The sequence below is a fragment of the Falco peregrinus genome, chromosome 10, assembly GCF_023634155.1.
Source record: "Falco peregrinus isolate bFalPer1 chromosome 10, bFalPer1.pri, whole genome shotgun sequence".
Classification (NCBI taxonomy): Eukaryota; Metazoa; Chordata; class Aves; order Falconiformes; family Falconidae; genus Falco; species Falco peregrinus.
The window spans coordinates 11,355,755-11,380,331 of NC_073730.1; the positions used below are offsets into that span (position 1 = coordinate 11,355,755).

At 38.6% G+C, this 24,577-nt stretch overlaps 1 protein-coding gene across 6 annotated transcripts in view; it reads right to left on the bottom strand.

The window, feature by feature from the left end:
• Positions 1-202: 202 nt before the first annotated feature.
• Positions 203-24,577, bottom strand: part of KCNT2 (potassium sodium-activated channel subfamily T member 2) — a 151,207-nt gene continuing 126,832 nt past the window's right edge. For 5 of the 6 annotated variants that reach the window (XM_055815040.1, XM_055815039.1, XM_055815037.1 and 2 more), the window contains 6 exons: positions 24,405-24,506; positions 21,491-21,574; positions 19,947-20,075; positions 12,456-12,756; positions 9,184-9,268; positions 203-4,450 (listed from right to left, as the gene is read on the bottom strand). In XM_055815040.1, the coding sequence (XP_055671015.1) occupies positions 4,339-4,450; positions 9,184-9,268; positions 12,456-12,756; positions 19,947-20,075; positions 21,491-21,574; positions 24,405-24,506 (813 nt within the window). In that variant the 3' untranslated portion in view covers positions 203-4,338. The other variant, XM_055815041.1, reaches the window with a different exon arrangement.

The following is a 24,577-nucleotide window of genomic DNA, read 5'->3' on the forward strand; positions in this document are numbered from 1 at the left end:
AGCAAAGTCTTGGTCATCTCTCACAATTTAATATGAATTAATAACTTTCTTCCTGTCTCTGGGCAATGCATATACTGCATCAAGCACAAGGTACCATGACTGGAAAATTAAAGTGCAGCTCTTTTAGACATGTATTCAATGTATGTCTGTTTCAAAGTGGGGTGGGCTGTTTCTAATACAGTATCAAAAATATGCAACAATATTTGATGTGGATTTCTTTATTTCATGAATTTTGCATTTATATAACTGCCTGGAAAAAAATATTTTTCATAACCTCGTACAACTTGACGTCACTACCCACTGCTGCTTGTCTTTATTAATTCATTTCCAGATTGTAGTGTCTGATTTCTCTCAGCTATCAAGTGGAATTCACCGCAGCAAAGCCTCATGCATCAGTGCTTGAAAATTACAGAATGGTTGCTGTCAGCCCTAGCTGCCTAAAAACTACAGAATTGTATGTTACTTATGGTGCACTTGATCTCATTTCAGTTTTCCTCCACTGCCGCAGCCTGAAATCTATTTGTTCTTTAGCTTCTTATTGGTGTGCTGGTAAACAAAGGTGTATAAGAAATACTCAGTAATGTGTATTTGTATACTTTAAACTTGTTAAAAGAATAGTTGTAGTAGGAAGCTGTTTGTGCGAGGGGAAATATGTATGCTGGGAAATAACTTGTTCTTTTCATTTCCAAGTCAAAATGTCATGAAGACTTTACTAACTCATTTTACTGCAGGTTTTTAAAACTCAATTTGTATGCTTTTTACTTCATGTGTGAACTAATGTGTGTTCTGGAATTGGAGTGAAATAGTTAGCATGCTGCATTCCACTGAAACACTTTTTGTGACTTTACTGCAGACTAGGCACCACGTTTTCATAGGCAGATCTCACTTTGCTGGAGAATTCCCTTGTGAGAATGAAGTAATTATTATCTGCTATCACTTTCTTCACTGGGATTGTGACTTTGGGTACCAAATTGCTTTGTATGTGTTAAGGTAGCACTAGGGAAAATGGGCGGCTTTGAGTTATTGGTAGAAGTGAGTCAGAAGGAAAAATGCATAGTTAAGCACAGATTGAAATAATCCTTTTTTCTTTTTTTTTTTTTTTTTTCCCCCCCGTGATGGAGAGAAACAAATATAGGTTATCCAACCATCTGACCTCTGACAACTAGTTTAGGATTAAATCTCTTGCTTATGTTGGTGATCATAGCTCTAAATTTCTCTGTCTACTGAGTGAACTATGACCAGAGAAAACTCCTCTGTTCAACAGTCATCTGGATCTGCTGATTCTAAAACTTCTAAATCATGATGATTCTAAAATCATCCCTTCTCCAGCACCAAGCATAGAGATTACTGTCCTCAATCTGATTCCAGTCCTGCTAGACTTGTATTTTGTTTCTGATAATCATGATGAGAAGAAACCGTGTGAACAAAAGACTGCCTGTAGGTTGATCACTGAAGAATCGCCTCCCTTGCCCCTGAAGGAATGTGTGTACTGCCTCATTCAGTGTCACTGCGGAGGTGCTTAGGACGGTTCTTGAAATCCCATTCTAGTGGGATTTAGTCCTTCCTCTAGGAAGGTATTTCAGAGGAAGTAAAGCTGTTCTTTCAATGTGGAAGGCAGTATATTTTGATTAACAGAACTTTGTGGCATATTATTCATGGGTTATTAGAACTTCTGTTTCATGAGAAGCTGTTGTTAGTTTTGCCTTCCAGCACGTTTTGAAGAGAACCAAGTATTTTATTCAGAAAGATTGGCTTTCATTCATTTTAGAGATTTCAACTGTCTCCAGCTGTCTTTGTGTTTGCTTTAGTAAATCTTCTGGGGCTAATGAGCAATTAGAAATTCATTAAACCTGAAGAAATATCAGGTCACATGAGATGCTGCTATTTAAATCTAGCTGAGCAGCAATGCTGCTGAGTTGGGTGGAGAAATGGATATACTCGACTATTGTCTGTACTGCTTTATAGGCTGTTAGATGGGAGGCATCGAGTCCCAGCTATAGACCCTTGTGGCAGAGTCCTTAAACCTGTGGTGGGTACTATAGGCAGTGTTTGGGGGATGCCTGCCAGCAGCGTGTGAATCGCACTGCTTGCAGAGTATCCAGCTTGCCAGCGGAAGGGTAGGCATGCCTCTGGAATCCCATCTGCCTACTTGAGACCCTGTTAGAAAGGCCTTCAGTGTGAAACAAAGGATCCTCCTGTATTTTGGAGTGGACATTTTTAAGAAACTTGTATTTTTTTGAAAATATTCCACTGGAATAGTTTTCTTACTGAAGGCATTAAAAATAAAAAGCTATCCACACTGCACATGGAGTCTCTTGTACAATATCTTCTAGGAGAGATCTTGGACAAGATCCTGTACCATATACCGTTTTTTAAAAAAAACTTCTAGTCTATGCAGCTGTTTCAATTGATTCTTTTTTTCCCCAGTACCCAGAGGGCCTATTTGAAATACTTTTGTCTTTACTGGTGAATAATGTGATAAATCATTAGTATGTGTGGATAAACAATGAACAATAAAGGACTCTATGCAGAATCACTGAAACCCTTCGGAACCATGATGCTACTTTCATATGTCAATATGAAAAAAAAACCAGGAGAAACCCTACTGTCCAGTTATCTTTCTTTCTTTTAAAATTGGTACTTTTGGTCTTCTCACGGCTTCAGTCTACTCTGAGACCTCTGTAGTTTTGTTTTGTGGGTTTTTTGTAATTGTGGCTTTAGGTTTTCTAACTTAACATGGAATGGATTAGTTCAGTTTTGGAAGAATTAAGAGGAAGGGAGGGAGTAATAGCACGCTTGCTGTCTTTCCTAATATGAATGTGACTTGATTTCAGCATCCTTACAATGCTAAGTGTACTTGTATCCACAAGTTGTTTGTTCATGGGCAATTCGGTATTTTGTTTTTCTGAAATAAATTGTACTTGTTCTACCAAATAATATAGAAGAGAATATAAACAATTTTGACTGAATTTTTGTACATGTAGAACATCAAGAGACTTCAAAGAATTATCATTTTTTCCATTGCAGGCTACCTGCCATATTTCTTCTACCCATTCTATATGGATAATTGTAACAGCAAGGTTTTTTCCCTTATGCATGCTCTTCCTTCTTTGTGAGACGGCAAAGCAAAAATGTCATTTTGGAAGATCGCATAGAGGCATGCTTAGTTGTCTGCAAAGCTTGACCAATTGTGGGATTGTTTTATATGTAGACTGGAGGTTCTGTAGCAGCCCCAGATGTTCATACCTTAGCAGATGCTTTCTTGTGTACTTTAGTGCCAAACAGAGTCTTCAAATCCATGGTGCCTTTTCACATACTGTGGTATTACATTTGTTTTATGGAATGGGTTATATATTTCTTTAATTTTCAACATGTTACATAATACGAAAATGTATCACATTTGGGTAATCTGCATGATGGCATGTGGTACTTTTGACAGCTGAGGTTCTGGCACATTCATGGAAATGGGAAGGATCTGTGGTGTGACTCATTCCCTAGAGGGATGCTCTCACTTCTGTATCATAATCTATTCAGGCTTTTATTGACAAACTTGCTAAGGTTAAAACGGTTGTATTTCACCTGAGCTACCAGTTTGCAGCTTCACACAGATAGTCCTTTGCCAGTTTTTGCAAATGTGGGGGGCTGCCTGTGTGAGATGATAGGGACTTTCCTCCAGGTGGGCTCCTCTAAGCTAATCTCTCAGTAGATATGTCTCAGATCTCAGCCTCTGTGGTGTGGCTAGGCTGTGTCATTCAACACCAGCTGTTTAAACCCAGGGAACTAACACTTGAGCCCCGGAGGCTAAAACGGGACCGAAACTAGCCTGTTCTAATATAAATGGGTGACAGGCTGAGACCGAGAATTATTTCAAGGGCTGGATTCTTGACATGCAAAGTCTCGTTGGCAGCTTTACGTATTAATGTATTTGTTTACAACAAATTATGCATGGTCTCGTTACAATCATCAGATAATCTTTACTGATGTAGGTCAGAAGCTTAGTCACTGACGTGCTGTCACCTTTATAAATATGCTTAGAAGCATCTAAGCAAAACACAATGGGATCTGTCACTTTTTAAATCATTTGTTCATATTGGTTAAATAGTAATTGGTGTCATAATTCTGTTCCATGTGGTAGCAGAACTTTGCCAGTTTAACAGGCTGCAAGCCTGACAGTCCCATAAATCAGAGTTTCTAGACACCACATTTCTGTATTTGGTCACTTAAACGCTGTCTTTTTGTTTCCAAAATCTGAACAAAATGTAGCACACAGTTCTCAAAACGGGTAGTGGAAACAACATGTGTATAAAATTGTCTCTTAATTTTGTGATAAGTTACATATCAAAGTTGCGTTTCCTCCCTGGTATCTTGTCCCACTGTATTGCAGAAGCTGTCTTTTCGGCTGGGTGCAGTATTTGGAACATAAGCCAGTGGATCAGGTCGGATCAAGTATCTATAAAAAGAAATTATAGCTCTTATTAAAAAGGCTCAGTGCGAGCAAGGATAAAACAAGTACATACAGTTGTAACGTTGAAAAGATCTGGGGAAGACTTAGAGACTTATTTTAAAGGTGCTTAGTCTAGTTCCTATTGGGTAACATATCACTCATTTAGCTGTCAATAATAAAGCTTTTCACATTTTGTCTGCCTAGACATCATCTGCATGCACTAGTGCACAGCTAAAAATTTTGACCGACAGTTCCTTTGCCAGTAACTCTGTGCTTCTTTATGCATCTCCTTATTCATGACGTCTTAAAGTAGGGACAAGCAGTCTACAGAGTAATTTCTAAAATAATTTTGTGAGAAAACAATGGATAAGTCTAGTCACTGTGCTCAATAAATACAAAGCCTGATGTCGATAATCTCAGTGTAGGCTGACAGATACAGAGATGGAGTCTAAGAACTTCTTAGTAGATCTGAATATTTGAGGAAAATGCCTCATGAGTTCGAACCAAAGTTTGAGATGTTTAAAATGACTGCTTTTCTTAGGGTAAGGATGGAAGAGCTTCCCATTAGTTTGTAAGTGTAAATTCTGCACTGTTTTGTCAGCTGTCTTAAGTGACAAATGATGTGATCTGAGACAGCTTTTGGTACTAACGTGGTAGCAGCCTTGTGCTGCTGCAGAACTAACACTTCAGTGTTCTGAGCCATCGATCAGCGCTTCCCAGTGCCACTATGCTCCTAAAGAGAGAACAGACAAGTAGATTCAATCCCAATATCTAAACTTGTCCAAAGATGGGCAGTACTGTTGAAGCCATTGGAAATGTTATTTCAAATCCTGGTTTTGACTCTTCTTTCTTTCAGCAGGGGTGGAGGGGGATGATGGACACCACCAAAAAAAAACCCAAAACAAAACTCAAAAAGGGGCAGGAAAATGAAATGTGAATGAATCCTTCCTCTCATAGCCTCAGAAATCTGGGTGCCACATGTCTGTCCATCCCATCATCAACCAAATGAAAATGCTTAAATACCCCAACAGAGATGGTGTGCAGGCTGTGTGGTGCTTACAACGGTTTGCTCTATTACTTAGCAGTGGCCCTGAAGAAAGTCTCTGTTTCTGCAGGCCATGAACTTCTACATTCAGTATTAATGAGCATGTTTCGCCACAGACTGAATTAAAACACCCTCAAAAATTCTTCAATAAAATGCAAAATCCCGATTAACGGAACTGTTCTCTAAGTGCACGAGCAATCCCTGCCACATGTCCCACAGAACTGCTGTATGTTTTCAGCTTGCTTAGGAACAGACTGTTCCTGGCCCTTCAAAGCATGGGCTTCCACGTCTGGGGGCTTTATCAGTGGTACCCAAGAAAGAATCACCTTGATCTCCATGATTTGGAACCACCGCCTGCCTCTGTTAATTTCTTAATGTTTATTTTTCTCTCAGGGCTAAAGTAGAATAGCAGCTTCCTCTCTCTCATGGAGTTTGTTGATACAAACATCCTGAACTTACTTGTGTAAGCAAACAATTGACTTAAGTAGGGGATTAAAGAAATCTACTCATACTGTTCCTATGTAGGTCACTTTCTCATGGTATCTGTTTGTTAAACATCACACTTACTGCCCTCTATAACAGCTGTTGTTTATGTTTATTCTGGTAGAACCTATTTATTTTGCTGACCCAGAAACTGACAAGTAGTGGAAAAGCCTGCTCTATTCTGCTTGTTAAATCCAAATGAAGCGTATTTAAATACATGAAAAACACTCTTACTTTTCTTGCTTGATTTTTTTTTTTTTTAATAGGCTGTCTTAGATTTGGGGGGGGGAAATTCAGGTGCTTCTGTATTTATTTTTTTAGAGTAAACTAAACCAATTATTTGTACCTGAAATATATAATTCACAGGGTCTACATCACAAATAATTCTGTAGGAAGTAAATCACAGCATCCCTCAAGTGAAAATGAACAAGACTTTTATAGTGATAAACACTGATAAAATTTTAAGAAGCCTGAATATATGATAAACAACTGCTGGAGCCTTGAGGGTTTATAACTGGGCTCATGTCACAGCTGCCAAATCTCCGTGCCACCTTCCCCCTTAGGCATGTCTGGACCAGTCCTGCATAAACAATTCCTGTGTGTGATCTTTGGATGTTACTGCAGATTGCTGAAGTTTGGAACTCTTAAATGCAACTCTTAGTACTGAAACTACAATTCTGAATTTGATGGTTTTATAGGGCACCATCAACACCAACCTCAGAACAAAGAACAGTGTAAATCTCCGGGGCGGGGGGGGGGAACCCACTCAAAAACAACCAAATGCATCAAGAAACTGCCATTAGTGAGGTTTTGAGGTTGTTGGTTTTGTGTGTGTGTGGTTTGTTGTTGTTGTGAGGGGGTTGTTTGGTTTTAGGTTTTTTTTTGGGGGGGTGGTGGTGGTTGGTTGGTTGTTTTTTTCTTTAATAAGGAGAGGGCTAGTGCTAGCAACAGAATATATTCTACTAATAGAACAAGGAGTGTTACTGCAAGATCCGTTTGCAAGTACTAAACTCTGCTATAGAAGAACATCAGGCTCTGCTGACAGTCAGGATGTTAAAACACTTTGCTACAAAAATCTCATGGGTATAGAATGAAAATGCTGTTATGCAGTGGCTGCTTCCTAAGGCATATAGGCTAGATGAAATGTAGAGTTATTAAGGCGAAGTCTGAACATATTACTAGAAACATAAGGGCTTTTTTTTTTCAATTGTTCAATAAAAATAGTGAGATCATTGTCCTTTTAAGCTCCATCAGGTCAAGATACTAAACATTAGCCTGCAAAGCTAATGCAAACACTAACAAGAAAGCTTTCTGAGCAACTACAGTTGCTCTGGGTGCAACCTATATCTAAAAGCTGAGAAGGTTTCCTCATATGCTGGTTCAGGGTTATATGTTACCCAATATACTCACAAGAAGTTACAAATGTAATAGGATCATAGCGAATGCAGAAGACTTCAATTTCTATAAGCATGGGAAATCAGAGAATGAAGGTTCCATCTATAGGACTTAAAGCGAGTGTTTTGGCTTCTCTCACAGATACGCACAGAAACATGTGCTTTGGGTAACAATAAGCCATGTTGGCATAAAAGTGCAGCTAACAAGTGTGATGAAAGAGTAACCAGCAAAATCATATTGAGAAGGGGAGGGGAAAAAAATACCGGACGACTGGCCTTCCAGCTTGTCAGCAGGAAGGACAAATAGAAAAAGCTTTTTACAGGTTCTGGGTGGGATTTCTGACAAAGAGAACTGTAGAAAGAGAACAACCTCTTCGTCCTTGCCTCTCTGCTAATAATCCCCCATTGCATGAGGGTGAACTGGCTGCCTAGTCCAAAGAACCATATTCAGTCAGAGTAATGATCTGGGTTATGGAAGCCTTAACAGTTACGCAGATACAAGTATTATGTTCTTGTGTCAGGTTTTAAAAAAACGAAGTCTGAGCTTAAGCTGCGACATAGGCCCACTCAATAAGTATTGGGAAATGAACATACATCAAGCTAGGTAACAGTATGTGCGTTTACAGGCTAAATATGTGTAGGTAGCACACTACGAATTCAGTACCGCTACAAGTTTTTGCAATATTGGACTGCTGAGTACCTTTGGTTTTGCAAAGAAAGAAAAACAGAATGCAGGATAGCTCGTTCATCTAGATAGAACAGGTAACAGTACGTGAATTTACAGGTTAAATATTAGCATGCATCATACTGTGGATTCCTGTAACAATAAAAACAGTATTCCAAATAATTTCAACATTTTATGATAATTGCCTTTGCTGTTTGATACAGTTGTTACCATGGTGTGTTCTTCATATGAGGATTTTGTTTTAGTATCAGTAGGGCTAACAGTTCAGTCTTCCTCCTGCTCCTCCTCTGCAAGCAGTGAGGTGAGTCAGCACTGATGTGCAGGACCTTGCACAACTGGGCTGTGTGGTTTCTTTCCCTGGAGCAGATGGGGCACGTCAGTGTCGCCAGGCAGTGGCGGGAGAGGTTAGACACAGAAATGGCTTGGGACCTAACACAGCAATCACATCAGCCTTCAGTGTGAGACAATGACAAATAACTATCTAAAATTCTTGACTTCCAACACTTTCTTGATGGTGCAAATTTGTGTTCACTTTCTTCCCTTCTTTTTTTCATGTAGTCTGCAAAATTCCTGGTAAGCAAGTGAAAAAATATCCTGTGTGAAGTTCCTGCCGTTTTTATTTGGGTTATCTTAAGCATGAATATCACATGATATTCAGAAGACTGCCATTTGCTTTAATGACCTTTGAATCTATGTAATGAAATTCTATGTGAAAACACTGATTTTGAAGGGTTGATCTTTCTATTATGATGAGGTAGCTAAATCTAGCTTTAAATTGGGTAGCAAAAATTTAATGCAAATATTAATTCTGTGAAGCTGTCCAGCAGACTTGATTAATTATTTTCTAAATATATCCTATAACAGAGTAAGAGGAGGATGAGAGAATATGAGGTAAAAACATTACTAACATATGTTACATATTCATATGTGTATTTTAAATACAGACATATATATGAATAATTGTCTATTTAAATAGAAGTCCCCGTAGTAATATCTTTTTTCCAGGTGCACGGCAAAGTTAGGGGTTCTTTTCCAGCAGAAAAATAACAAAATAAAGCCAGACAGGAAGTGAAAACAAGACATTTTTCAGGTCTTCTGACTTGGGGTTTTTTTGTGTTGTGCTTTAACTTACACTATGTCATTCAGCTCTAATCTTGTATCTGGAGAAGGATTGATCAGGATGTAAGAAAGGTTGTTCTGATGATCATTCATTTCATCTATAGGACAAAAAAAACCAAACAAACCCAACATACAAAATTAATTATATTTGCAAATAAATAGTGAAAAGCGTGATTTCTGGCAAACTAATTTGATGAAAGATCTTCATTGGTTCATAGGGCTGCCAAAAGTGTCAAAGTGCTTTCAAATAAGTTTAGCTAGTTTTTTCCGACTGTACTTGAATCGGAAATATCTGACATAGCATCTTTTGATTTATCAGTTTTCAAAATATCCTGTTTCTGAATAATCAAAAAATGTTCTTTTGCATTTTTTTCAGTCATAGAAATTCTGAATGCAACCCAGTTTTAGAGTGATTTACCAATCTGTCATGTGGCTTATGTTCGTATGTGGGAAGTAGGGACTTCCACCCTCAGCTGGCGTTGGGTTCAAGTGGCAAGCAAGTTTAATGGAGGTGTATGGCATTCTCATCCACTTCCAGGTTTGGTCAATATAAACCTTTTTTCCTTTTCTCTATTTATCTGATAAGCGTTTTCCTTCCTTTTATCACCTGTGCCAATGGGTTGAAACGTGAATGCTGTATAGATGGAAATTGGTATTTTTTTTCTTGCATTTTAAACAATTTTTCTAACAGTATGTTGCAAATGAAGGCTGACAGAAAATCTTTTTTAATTTTTTTTAATGTTTTTGCCTAGTCAAGTCTTGCTAAATTGCAGCTGCCACTGCAGTGCCTTTTGTATAGCCTTCTCTTGGTATGCTTCCTGGGATGCTGCAGTGAGACTAGTTTTAATTTGATAGAACTAGAAAGGAGAAGCATTGCTTCTGTGTTAATTTCTCTCTTCAGCATTTTAGGGAAAATGATTTGAAAGAGAACAGCCCCATTCTAGTTTCAATGCAATTCCTAAATCTTTTGCTAATGAAGTATTCTTGTTATACTGTCTGTAGGTTGAAAATTATATTGGGTATTTTCTAGTGTCATCTTTCTACATGCTTATATTCGCACCACCATAGGCACGCCTCTCTAGAAAGCAATCAGATAAGCTCACGTAGATTCTTACATGCAATTACACAGCCAGAATGGTGTTTTACGACACAGCTTACTTCTCTAAAGGTGGAACCAATGCGAAGTATTCTAAGCCGTTATACAAGCAGCTGTGCCGCCATACTAACATCACGCCTCTGCTAGAGGCTTGGATGGTCAAAAGAGTGTTGTGTCTCAGTGGCTTAATGGAACTCACAGTTAATTGAATTTAAATTTGGAGGTCTTAAAGGTTATTAGGTTATCAATGTAAAAAGGACCCTGAAGATGTGAAACTGGCTTCAGAGATCATCCCCATACATGGAGATACATAAGCAGCTGTGATTTTTTTTTTTAATTTTTTTTTCTTTTTGGTCATTGTTCCCTGTACATGCAGAGAGATAGTACTAAGCAGTGTGTTTAACTGCTGCAGGGAGTTAACTGGTATGATTGACTCCTGATAGTTTGAAAGGCCAGGGAGATTTAAAAGTTTTTATTCTGTGTTTAATATGTAGTGGGATGAGTGCAGAGTGAGCTAGCTCTGAAGCGAGGTGAAAGGCTTCTGACATTTCTTTCTGAATGTGAGGGAGTGTGGAGAGATGGCAGTGGGGATGTGACAACCCAGGTTTGCAGCTGATTGCCTGTGTAAAACTGATCTGTGTTTTTTGAGGGGTTTGTTGTTTTGTTGTTTTTTTTTTCAGAATGTGGGTATTCCTGGGCTTGTAAAAGTAGAAGCTTTCTTTATAATGAGGTGCATCTGTAACAAAATGGAGACGTGATCATGAAAATCTATAAATCAAAATCAGGGCAGATAAATGTAATCAGGTGAAGCATTTACGTATCAAGATTTTGTTATTCTGCAGTTGGTATATATTCTTCCTAAATTTTAAATAACGAAATAAACAATTACTGTTGGCTTTTAACTTTTAAAAGAAAGACAGGGATACAACAAAGTTTTCTTGTTACTAGGATAAATATGAATCAAATTTACAAAACTTCTTTGCAGTTGATCAAATGTTATTGTGGCCTGTGTCACTCCTGGAAAATATTTAGTCCTGAATCTTCTTCAGAGAGTCGTATAGTATCCAAAAAGGAAGCAGGAGTAGTAATTATCCAGTTGTAGTGTGGGATAAAAATCTTGCATTTACATATCTAATTTGTAAAGATTGAGCTAAACTATAACCATGTATTCTGTAGCAGCCTTCTCTCACAATTAAGTTGATTTTGCATCAATAGCAGCAATAAGAACTACTGCTGGGTATTGCTATTGATGTCAAAAGATGTTTTGACCCTGCATTGAGAATGTGTGTAGTTAAAATAGAAATAGCCATTCTGCAGGAAATACACCATTTACCTACACTGAATGGATAATGTGGGGGTAAGTCAAATTTAAAAATAACCGCGTTGAAAAATGAAGAGTAGCACTTCTGTAAAACAGTATGTTTTGGATTCTTGGAATTAAAATTGAGCATGGGAACACCCCAGTTGGTGCTTCTGAAGTAGAAAGCACTAAGCTCCAGATTGGACCTACTATGCAGACAAATACAATGAGATCTAGAAATTCTTGTTGTTTCTAGGACAGCCAGAACCCATAGTTCTGGGAGCTTCCACACAACACACTACAGAGTCAAGGCTGTAGAAAGGCAACCCAGGCAGCCGTGGTGCATATATTAAAGTGTTAGCAACCCAGCATCAGCCTTGCTGGGTAAAAATGGCATCTAAAGACCTAAAGACATGCTGCATAAAAATTACTTTAACATGACACTTTGGCATCCATTTTAAAAATTGCAGGGAAAATGCAAGATCCTTCACATATAGACAACTCCCCACCCTGACATATGAGTGAACTTCACAACAGCTCTGTCTTCATCTACATTTCAACAAGTTTGAGGAAATATGGTGAAGCTGTTCAGTGACAGGGGAATGTTTATATATTCTGAATACACATATCATATGTGCTAAATATAAATGTGACTGGCAGGCTGCCTTCTGAGCTTTCCACTTGAAAATAGGAATAGGTGCTAACAGAACTGATTAAAAACACTCCAAGTTTTAGTAAAAAGAAACAAAAACCAAACAAACAAAAAAACCCCAAAACAACAAAACTATTATCATAAACTTCATATATAGCACCTTCAGTTCTTAAAAAGTAAGTTCATCTTGCGTAATACTAATGCTTTTATTAATTTCAAGTATTTTAGTAATCATACCGTATCCTGCTGGAGAAAGGCCCAGATGCTTCATTCTGTTTTTCACAAGTTCGGCGAGTTCCTGCCTTTCTGACCTCCTGTAAAGGTTCATTCGCTGCTGGTTTATCTTCTCGGCTGTTTTACCAGGGTGTCTCGGTACTCTTCTGCTCAGCCGTCGGGCCCACTGCATGCTTTTTCGTCGTAACAAGGGATGATCAGACTGATCACTAGATGTTGAGTTACGATGATTACTACGGTAACTGATCTGTTCTTTGGTGTCCTTAGTGTCTTCCCATTCTTCAACACTGATAGAGATCTGAGACTTGAAAGGAAAATGACAAGAGAGATTAAGGGCTTTAAAAAATGGAAACAGATTAAGATGTTCTCTCCTCTTTTCAACAGTGCAGTTGAACATGTCTTTTGGTTGGAACGAAGCTGAGGGGATTCAGCTGTTTGTACTTGGCAACTGTTCCTGAATTGGGCAGCCTTTACTAGACTTCAACTTATTATGTAAAAGGCTCGTTTATGATATAAATATGTTTCTCAAGTGAAAAGCAGTTAAGAGTTATTTAGTGCCTGATTCTATTTTGATTCTGAGAAAAACAACTCTAGCCTTCTGATACTGCCTTTCCTCGATCTCGGAATCTACAGTAATGACTTAATCTACTTTCTTCCAAGTCTGCAGGTCTTTTAGAATTTCAATTTCTATAGCTGCTTTTTCAATGTATGTTTTGGATTCATTAACTCATAGTTAAACTTTGGCTGCACTGTTCTGAGTACAATTTTAAGTGGAGACACAGATGGAACATGCCTGTTACCTGTGTCTCATTCCCAGGCATTTTAGGACCCTCCAGCACGTGGTATCTGGAATACCTCTGTGTCTGAAAGCAGACATATGCAGTAGCCTTCAGTGTGACTCAGGGCACCTCTTGCAAAAAAAGTAATTAATTCCTACCTTAAAGCATAGTGATGTTGCTTTTTCACTCATGTAGTAACAAAAAAAAGCAGACTTAAGAGCCAAAATCTGTCTCTCTTGCTGTATTTTCTTTATGTCACCCAAGTATGACCAATCGTATATACATACAGCAGTACTGAAATAACTCAAGTGGATGGACTGCGTTGGTTCTAACATACAAAAAGATCATAGGAAACGTAAGAAGACAAAATTTTAAAGACAACTTCAAAACTGCTTTAATGTCTGTTTTATATTTAACTAAAACTTTTAGCTTCTAGTTTCAAAACTACTTCCTTATAATCCTGAGTTATTGATGTCACCTTTGAAATGTCTTTTACTGACACCGAATCAGTGAAGCCCTTGCTGGTGTAAGCACAGTCATACTGCCAAGTTACTGGTGACCTGTTTCAGTGTGTTGCATGTTTAAAATAAATGAAGTATGAAAAAAAGATGACTTGAAGTGGAGCTGGCTCAGTCTGTATGAATCCTCAAGAAGAGAAAGAGTTCACAGAAGGCAGGAAGGGATCAGCAAATAAAGCAAATTTAACTGAAGAGCTACTGAGGTTCTGAAGGCCTTTTCCCATCAACATAAAATCTGAACGCAAGATTCTGTTGACCTCATTGGTGTTGAAAATAACCCTTCTTTAAGAGGCTCAGCACCCTGTCCCAAACAGAATCTGTAAGGTTCCTGGAATCCATAAAATTTTATTTGAGATGAATAAGTCTGACACTATTTTTTTCCCCTTTTGCACAATCAAAACTAACAATTAAAAAGAACATTAAAATATGCTTATGTTGTAGCACTTAAGTAACATCACATTTTTAATATTCTAGACTAGGATATGAAATAAGCCTCATGCAAAGACCCACTAATTTATTGAGGATCTTCAGATTAGTCCTCATGCAAAGACCCACTAATTTATTGAGGATCTTCAGATTAGTCTGCCATAGAAAGGTGGGTTTTTTGAAAAACTACATGATTTTTGAAGTTTTGTTACTGACTCGGCTGATGTTATTTTGGGCAGAGCATAAGAAAGAACCCTGAATTCCCACGTACCGGAATGCTATTTGATTCTGTTATTATCTGAAACTGTCTTTTGGTTTTGAATGTGTTTTACAGTAAGGATCAATGTAGGCAAAGTACATTCCATATAACAAGGGGCTGCTTATGGATAGAAAGGGTCTATTTGGTATGAACAAATCTAATACAAACAGTGTAAAGTATGGTCTTGTTTTGCCATTCCTTCTGTCTGCATTGGTAGCTTCCTTTGTCCAGCTCTTCATAAAACAGCCATCTGGACCTGCTGGCAGTAGTATTGGAAAGGCAGAGACCGATCATCCTAATTCTTACAGCAGGGTAAATCACATTTTTTGAGCCAGAGATTTATTAGGAGAGGCCAAGTAAAAGAACAAGGCTCTTGATTTTGCGAATCTGTAAATCCTTAGTTTGAACTTTTGAAACACTGAGATAGGTCAGTTGAAACCAGAAATCAAGGGGACTGAATATTTTACTTCAGTGACTGTTCAGTTTTTATGGTGCCTGTTGAGAAGGATGTTCAGAATGGCCCTTTGCTGCATGCAGGAGCTAAAAATTAAAACTGCTTAAAGGCAAAGCAAAACCAAAGAAACACAAAACTTCAGAGGCAGCACAGAAGTGTGCCTGTCAGTGCCTGCTCTTTAATCCACGGAAGATAAAAGCCCAGCACAGAGTACTTCTGTGTGTCCTCCTCTGTTTCAATCAGTCTCAAACTTTCTTTAAAAATACTTCCATAATAATACTTCCAAAACAATATTTGTTTTGAGGTTTGATTGCTTTGATTTCTTTTAATTTAACTCCCTTTTTGCAAAGCTTCTAAACCTGCTCTGTAAGAATGATACGGTGTCACAACTACTATATAGCAGTAATTGATCCTATGTTTTATGAAATTTACATAAATTTTTTTAGATTCCTTAAAATGGAAACATGGTGAGATCTCTGGAAAATACCAAGGTGCATGTTAGGTCTTTACATAATCACTGCTCCTTTTACTAGGGAAAAAAATCTGTATGTCACACATTAAGTGATGAAGCATTTGCCTTTAATTTTATTTTTTATTAATTTTATTTATTTATTAAGTTTCAGGGGTGTGTGTTTTTTTACAAGGCAGGTTCCCATCTCAAGTGTCAGACTGTGTGTCCAAATGGATACGATTGCTCACTTGTGCTGCTGGACGTCTGTGACCCACAGGGGGGTTTCCACTCTGGCAAGGTGCTCTAATAGGACATTTCACACCCTTTTTTAAACACTAGCTCAGGTTGGCCAACACATTGCAGGAACGGGGATGTAGTCGCCAACACGCCCATGCTCATATTTGAGATGGTCAGGGTGGCTGTGAGTATGGCAGTAACAGCACTACAACACCAAACATCGGTTAGCTTCTTGGATCTCTGTTCCCATGCCTTGCTGCTCCCTGGGAGCTAAGCGTGAGTAAAATATGGAGCAGTTTTAATGTGCATATTCACCCATTCTGAAGCAATGCCTTGTTTTTATCTAACTGCAAGCTTTATGTTAAAATAACTTTACTGTTCTGTATACCAATAGCTCTTAGTTGCATCTAGGCTGCTAGGAAGGCTTTTCAGCTCCAACAGCTGTCTGAACTGTTGTTATGTACAGCCACGTAGTCCTTTTATGATAAACTTTGGGATTTCTGTCCATTAGCATTTAAGGTGGTTAGGATCAACGCTTTAACCAGACTGTAAAGATGATCTGTTATCTTCGGAATTCAATAGGGACAGGACCAAATGAGACCAAATTCCACTGGGCTTTTTTGAAAGTCAGCTTTCATATTTTTAATAAGAAGTTTGTGTCCAGAACAACGCTGCTTTAAGCTTTATTTATGCAAGGTTGATCCATTCCATAGCTCCATTTCCTGCAAGGATTTTTACTCCTAGGTTTTAACCCAGTGTGCTGGTTTTGGCTGGGATACAGTTATATTTCTTCATAGTAGTTTGCATGAGGCTGTATTTTGGGTTTGTGATGAAAATGGTGCTGGTAACACAGGGATGTATCAGTTACTGCTGAGCAGTGCTTGCACAGAGCCAAGGGCTTTTCTGCTCCTCACTGTGCCCTGCCAGCGAGCAGGCTGGGGGGCACAAGAAGCTGCAAGGGGGCACAGCCGGGACAGCTGAGCCCAAGCATTCAAAGGGACATCCCATACCACATGGTGTTGTGTTCAGCAATAAAGGCTGGGGAAGGTGAACGAATGGGGGGACGTGTGGAGTTAATGGCATTTGTCTTCCCAAGTATGTGTGATGGAGCGCCACTGTCCTGGCGATGGCTGAACCCCTGCCTGCCAACGGGAAGCAACGAATGCATTCCTTGGCTTGCTTTGCTTGCGTGAGCAGCTTTTGTTTTACCTATTAAACTGTCTTTATCTTAACCCATGAGTTTTCCCACTTTTACTCCTCCGATCCTCTCCCCATCCCACGGGGGGAGAGCAAGCAAGAAGCCGTGCAGGGCTTGCTGCCTGCTGGGCTTCAGCCACAACTCCCAGCGGCAGGCAGGCAACAAGCAAATACTTACTTGTGAAGCCATTTCTCGTGACTGACAAAAGAAGGGGAAAAAAGAAAACACAAGACAATTTAAACAGAAGTGAACCTGAAGAAACAAATGTGGAATTAACAGGAACCACAGAAAATCAGCTGCACAGGTAGTAAGGAAGATTTCGTATCTTCTTGTTTTTCTTTTATGAAATGGAAATGGTTTGAGTCATAGGTGCAGGTCATTGAAAGGCAGGCTAGATTTGCTTGTTATTTAGTAACTAAATGACCAAAAACTTTCTTTTTAAAGGAATTATATTTATCTGTCAGAATGAAGTGAGGGCTTCTCATTTGCATAGAACAAAAAAGGGGGTGTCAAAGGAGAAACTGTACATACAGAAATAATAATAATATTGGCATATTTTGTTCTTGTGGCTCAATTTAACTGCTGACAGTTTCCAGGTGTGTGCAATACAGATTAAGTTTTGTATCTCTGTTTAAACTCAAATTGATATACACATCGGAGGTTCTCTGAGTTAGAAACCTTCAAATTATGGTTAGAAGTTCCTAATTCCTGAGACAAATAGCAATTCACATTTCTCTAACTTCCAATTTAAAGATCTCATCCAACAATATTTTAAAGTTGTTTCTGGCTTAATATATTGAAAAGCTAAAATGATATCCCACGGTAATGTTATTTTATTAGTGAAATTAGTCCAAAATTCCTTTGACTTCAAAGGAAACACTTTGCAGAGAGATTACAGCTTTCAGCATCTCTGCTTTTGAGGTTTCTACCCGTAAAGAACACAGAAGCAGGGCCAGATGTTGCCCTTTCGTGTTCTGGGGAAGAGCTAGGTTAGGGAAGATCGCCCTGCTCCTCTCTAGAGGGGGAAGGATTTTACAAATGCTCACTCAATGAACAAGAAACTGCTGCTGAAGTATTTAAGTGTGAAAATACCACGGGGGGGGTCTGCATTCAGAGAGCCTTGAGATTTTTAAGAAGAGTAACATACGCTTTTACTTCACTTAATAAACAAGGACAGTGCCACCCTTCCACATGACTCCAGGACCTTACAAACTGAAAATTTATCTACGTTTCCCCACCCCCCCCGTTCCCATTCTTCCTCTACCTGATCTAACTCAAACTCTTCAGGAGATTACCTGTGTAACCTGGTAGGAACTGACAGCAGAACTCCCCTGGTGCGCAGTGGCTTCCAGGCTGGTTTCAGTGTCTGAATGTTTTAAGAAATTGCTTCTTTGTAAAAGATGATCAATGACTATCTTAAACTAAGTCTGGGCCTGGTCTGATCAAGTATTCAAGTACTGCATGTGTACAGGCTGCACAGGTTCCCAATGTTGTATGAAAATTGTGAGTTAGGAGGTAAGTGACTTGTGGTCCCAAACCTTATTTTCAGAAAAACATTTGAAAAATTTTGATCAGTTAAGTTTGCCTCAGAAGACTTACTTGAGTGTGAATGCTTAGCCCCACCTTCCTGCCAAAAAAAAAAAAGTTCACGTAGACAAGATGAGTGTCACTCTTCATAGTTACTCATCCACTGTACGGATGCTGTTTGCCAGTCAGCCTGTATGTTTGAAAGCATGTGAAAATGCAGAAAAGAAAAAAAAAAACCAACCAGGCCACCAAAATGCACTCTCCACAGCGTTACATGCTCACAGTTCAATTGTTCCGGATTCTCTTTTTGGGACCTGAAGCTAAATAGCCAGCTGTGGATGTGAGAATAAAAGATTGCCATGAATTTCGTATTACTTATCCTTATTCAATGAATTCGTAAAGTTTGGCATGTCCTCTGTTTTGTTAAAAGCTATGACAGACTTTTTTTTCATATTGGCAGTGATGCTGCCTGTATTCTTCTCCAAGGAATGATTTTGACGGCTTATGTTAAGACTCCTACATTTTAAAAAATCAGCTGATGTTATTGCAGTGGCTGAGTCCCCTGGCTAAGCTGTAAAAGCCACCTGTGGAGGTATCGGTGGCTCACAGAGAGAGACACTACTGAACCTGGTGGAATCTTGCACAGCTTTTTGTAACCCTTATTTTTAAATTAACTTTAACTGAATGTTTATACCTCTTCCAAGATAAATCCTGCAGTTAAGCATTACATGGCTTAATATTTTATAACATTTTTTCTGAAATATGGAAGAGAAAATACAAATTGCCTGTCTAGGAAATTAGTAAACTATGTCTGAGTATTTCAGAAGAAAGTTGTTGTTCACTGTTGCATTGCAGAGCTGTATTTGAGCCATGGTTTCATGAGATGGCAGTTCTAATGGTCACATAAACAAATGGCTTGTACATGACAAATAAAAACTGCACAAACAAAAAACCCATATGTTAAATAGTCAGGAGAAAGTATTTTCATCGTTCCTTGTATCGATATAGGAAGAAATGTATATATTTATACAGCAGACACATAAATACATATACACAAAAAATTACCACTGTTTGGCAGCTAGATTTAGAGAAATCCCACAATACTGTTGCTAACATTTATTTATTCTCTTGTTGCTCACCTCTACTTAGAAAGTCACGTGAATACTGAAAGGCCACCTGTTTTGAAATATAGTGCTGGCATTCTTGTCACCCCTGATACAGGACGTGGTTGTTCGGCTTGTTAGGGATATGGCCGTTAGCCACCACGTGCAAGTTCAGGTTAGAGCCAACTGTCCTGGCCCGTCCGACCTGTGCCCGAGCCGCCTCCTGCGGGCACTCGGCCAGTTCTCCGCAGGCAAGCACGGGAACGAAAGCCGGCAGGTCAGACTGGCTCTGGGTAGTCACCACGTCTGGGGCTGAGGGTGAACCCTGAGTTAACGTGACCACACACGTGTCAGCAGAGGGAGACCTTCCGTGGGTCGTTGGAATTCTGTACATTTGTTCTATGCATTTGCAGATACGGCATTTGCAGATACGGCAGTCACAATACTCTTTTTAAAAAGCGGCTCCCATTTTTCTGAGGACCGAAGAATGTAGCATGTACTCTGTAATCAAATTCAGAGAAAAGTACGGTAAACTGACATACCTCAGATGTTGTAAGCTTCTGGGATTCTGTCCTGTAGACTCCAATTGGAATGTCTCCTGTAGAAGAACAAAGTTTCTGATACAGCCTGGCATATGTCCTAATCCATAGATCCTCTTCCGTGATTTTCATCTGAACAAATAATAATAGGAAGGAGGACTTTTAACTCTTGAGGCCATATCACTATGCTATACTTGAAAAAATTTTAAAACTAAACACTAGCTGGTAATGATCTCATTGTAGTATTGCACCTTTGCTCCACAACTGATCTGGAACTTCTATTGAGTTTGTAGGCACCATTTCTATTGTTCTCTCCCTGTCTGGGAGACACTGCAATGCAAATGGTTGTCTTATGAAATTGCTTCTGTCCTTGTTTTAAAATTACTTGAAAACTTGTATGACAACCTTCATCCAGTGTTCATATCTGACTAAAATAAAAAAGAATGAACTAAATATTGGCAGCAGTAAGAAACTGGCGATGGACAGACTGAAGAACACACAAGTATTTTGAATGCAGCCAGATAACTGTTTACTAGACTGCAGGCTGAACATCTGGTGAGAAGGGACTGGGGGGGAAAGTAATACAGTAAGCATAGATGGCATAAGAAAGTCTTAAATTAATCTCAAGTATTTCATTACTGTTACACTAGCTTTAGTTGGAGATACGAGAGCTCCTTTTCAGAGATTCAACCGTCTTGCATTTATGGTAACAAAGTTTAATGACTGTCCAACAATTCCATTATTATTTTATATTTAAACAAAATTTTTAAACCATCATTGATAACTTCCTTTTTGAGAACAACATCCTGCAGTTCTTTTTAGTTACCCAGAAAGCAACTGGTAAATAACTCTACTGATCTGTTTACCCCCTGGGGTGTGATGGACATGGGACAAAACAGAAAGATGGGTCTTATTTTTAACAAAAATACAATTTTTGTTGGGTTTGTGTGTGTGTGTATATACATATTAAAAATAGATTAAAAAATAAACTGTGCTTTGGGGAATATGGACATACATAATAGCAAGATGACTTTTGAACTTTGACACTTAAACTAAAGTCATTTAATACATCTTACCCATATGTAATATCCAGTTCTGCCCTTTATTGCCTATGATGGAAATGGGTGTTGTGAAGTAGTAGCATTGTGTTTCCACAATGCGCTAGCCAGCCTGTACAACACAGGTAGTGCTTCCTCTTTTTTTATATACTTAATTTGTAAAATTGCTTGCTGAACTGCCATTGCTATTTCATATAAAATGCATTTTTCCTGTGTTTTCCTGTTCTCCTATTTTCCCTTGTGCTTTATAGAATTAATTGTATTTTCTTGGGGGAAGGGAGGGGTGTTTGTTGCTATGGAATTAACTAAAAATAGGTACGTTTTCCATCTAATTTTTTTGTCTTCTCCCCCCCCCCAAGTGAAAAAGGAAACAGGTCTTTCCTGGACTTTCAAAAAAGGAAGGGCCATACAAAGAAATTAAAAGTATTCTGCAGACAGTACAGAATCTTCTCTCGTACTCTAATAATTTTTTTTTTTTAAATAACTTACGGAACAAAGAAACCCAGATCCTGGTGTAGTATCAAGTCCCAGCAGGAGTCTTGTAATAGAAATCATATAATCTTTCACAAATGACTGCAAGATTTTTAATAGGAGAGATGCAAAAGAAAGGAAAAAAAATAATGAACAGATGAGCATGTAACCATTTGCACCATGTGTGAATTTCAAAGAATTTGTACATCTGTGTTTACAATCAATCTCTTTATATTTTATGTATCTTAATCACTGTAGAAATAGCTATCCCTTTCTTTGTGTTGAATCTACTTACACAAAATAAATTTCATTACTTGATTCTGCATATGCATGCAATATACACACAGGATTCAAAGAGACTAAGGCATAATAAGGCACCATGAAAGTGAAGATGAATGTAGATATAAGATCAATGGAAGTTAAGGTCTTAGCCTTATTAGGTGTGAAATTATTATAATGAACTATTCTGTGCAAAAGAAACACTGTCTTATGTTAGATGGGTCTGCAGTACTGAGTAGTGGGTAATACTAAGGTGAGACTGTTATTATTTTAATTCAGACGAGTCATTTGCCTTCACCAATCCATCTGGCTTTTTAAGGGTTGATCTGCCTTATCTCAGGTCAGGCTTGTTGCTCTACTAACAGAAGTGTTTTAATGATTGGTTAAAAGGTAGAAATTAGGCTAAATGTAGAAGTATCGGCTAAGACCAGGACCAGACAATAGATCAGCTAAAATCTCAAATATTTCTCCTCCTTATGGCTTGGGCTGCTGGAATCAGAGGGCCGTGTGGGTGCTCTGTTAACTGTGGTAGGACAGTTCATTGCCACCTCTCCTTAGGTGTAGCAGGGCAGCATTCAAGGCAGGCTATCAATCCTTGTTGGAACACAACCTGCAATTAGCTCTTTTGGCTTAATGCAAATAGGGAGCTAGCAAATAGATTTTAATAAAGAAATACCTTACAAAGCTGTTAGATAAATCCTTTAGAGTTATAGCATCTGAAATTGTTTAAACTCAGAAGCTAGACAGATTTGATACATAGCGATTAATCTATTTTAATTTTTGTACCGGTAATCTTCCAGTTGTGATTGGGTAAATGCCATTCAGCATCTTCTTGATATGAAGAAAATTTTCTGCAGCCTTCACTTACTTGTTATCTTGGAGGCAACATTTAAGATTATCATGTGCAGTCACAAGACCAAGTTTTCATTTTTGAGTCACTGTCCTAAAGATAATTAAAAGGCTTTTCCTTTGGCCTAACATAAGAAGCATCACATGAAACCCCTCTGTTGCTCATATGCAAAAGAAAAAGATGCCGTACAGAAAAGGATGTGACCATGGATAAAGAACAGAGGGAACTTGTTGTCATAGTATTTGTAACTCGGAATAAGAAAGATACTTCTAGAAAAAGACAGTTCACCAGAACAACAGGAGTTCAAAGAAAGAATGGGTAGAATTTGAGTGAGACTGAGTGTGTAGGTTTTATTGTTGTTGCTTTAAACACTTCCTGGTGAATGGTTTTACTCTGTCAAGTCATAGTATGACTGATCATGTCTAGGAGCAAATATAAAATATTGAAATTACTTACACACTGGCAGGAATTGTTGATGATGACAGATCTGTTTCTATATAGGTGTCTTAAATATGGTTTTTAAAAAAGTTTTGCCATATGTGATGTTGATATTCTGGGACATGATTAAAAACATGTTTTATAAGCAAATACATTTATTTCTAAACATCTAGAATTTGATAAATGGCTTTACACCTGTTGGCTAATCTGCTTTTGGTACCTGTCCATATACATGACTTTTATATATTACTGACTTTTTTGAGAAAATCTTAGCTTCAGGATTTTTTCTATTTATGTGGAATTTGCCCTCAGATAATTTATTTGGAAGTAGAATTTAGATAAAAGAATACCTTTTGTGCACCAAATTCCCAAGTAAACTAATTTCCCTGAAAGAACGTTTAGCGTCTGAATACAAAGGCATCCACAGCCTACCTCTAGGTACAGGCAAAGTGGGTAGCTACTCAGGAGAGCAGACTACATGGGTCACAGCGATGTGGCTGCTTATTCTGCACACCTTGACCCTTGAAGGCTAGTGTTGGCAGCTGCCGCTTGGCCATCCCAATGTGTCAGGGTGTGCAGAAAGGTGGTCACGGCTGAGAAGCGAGGGCAATGTTCTACACTTTTTTTCACCCTGAAACCAGCAACTACGACCTTCATTTGCCCTGACCTCGTATTTTCTGATATATTGTTTCTTCATCTATCTGAGGCTGCTGCCCTTCCCTTATCCCCACGGACTAGCATCCTATCTTTTTGCATGAGGAGCTCTGTCCTGGATTCTTGGGCAGCAAGGTTCAGTGCTGCCTTTTCTTTCCCCACCATCTCTTTGTAACCACTGCATATATTTCTTGTTAGGGCCAGAATGAGTTGCTTTAAGGTATGATGACTGGTCACCTGGAGGCCTAGTCAACGTGAGTAAGAGGACAGGACACAGTGAAGTAATTGAGGCCTCTTATCAGCAAATGCAGATGACTATCACTCATAAAAGTGATTCTGTTGATTTTTGTGGTTAGAGACACTACTTTGTGGGAATGGGCATGCCCTTTTTGTTGCAGAGTGCAAGTATTACTAGTATGTATAATCTGTATTTTATGTAGGCTTTATCAAAACTATCCTGCTTATTCACCAGCAGTAGTATATCGTTTAACAGCAGAATTTGTGCAAGGACAGGGCGATTTTGGGGCTGACAACAGAGGTAGTACTGTCATGTGGAATATGCTCCATTATCTTTTGCCTTTGCTTGTTCCTGGTGCAGACACACATTAATGGCTTACATGTAGAAAACCAGGGTTGTCTAACAAGTACAATAACATATGTGGTAACAAGGCATGTCCGTGTTAAGGTAAGTCACGTTATTCTTCATCGTACCTGATAAAGCAGCGTATCCAACATACTGATGCTGAAAACCCTGCCAGCAGCGAATGGCAGTCGAAACATAAATGCCAGATTAGATCCCTTCTCCCGCTCTTTCTGTTAAGGAATTAAAAAATATAAAATACTTTTAGTGCTGATTTTGGAAGGACTATAATAAAAACATCAAA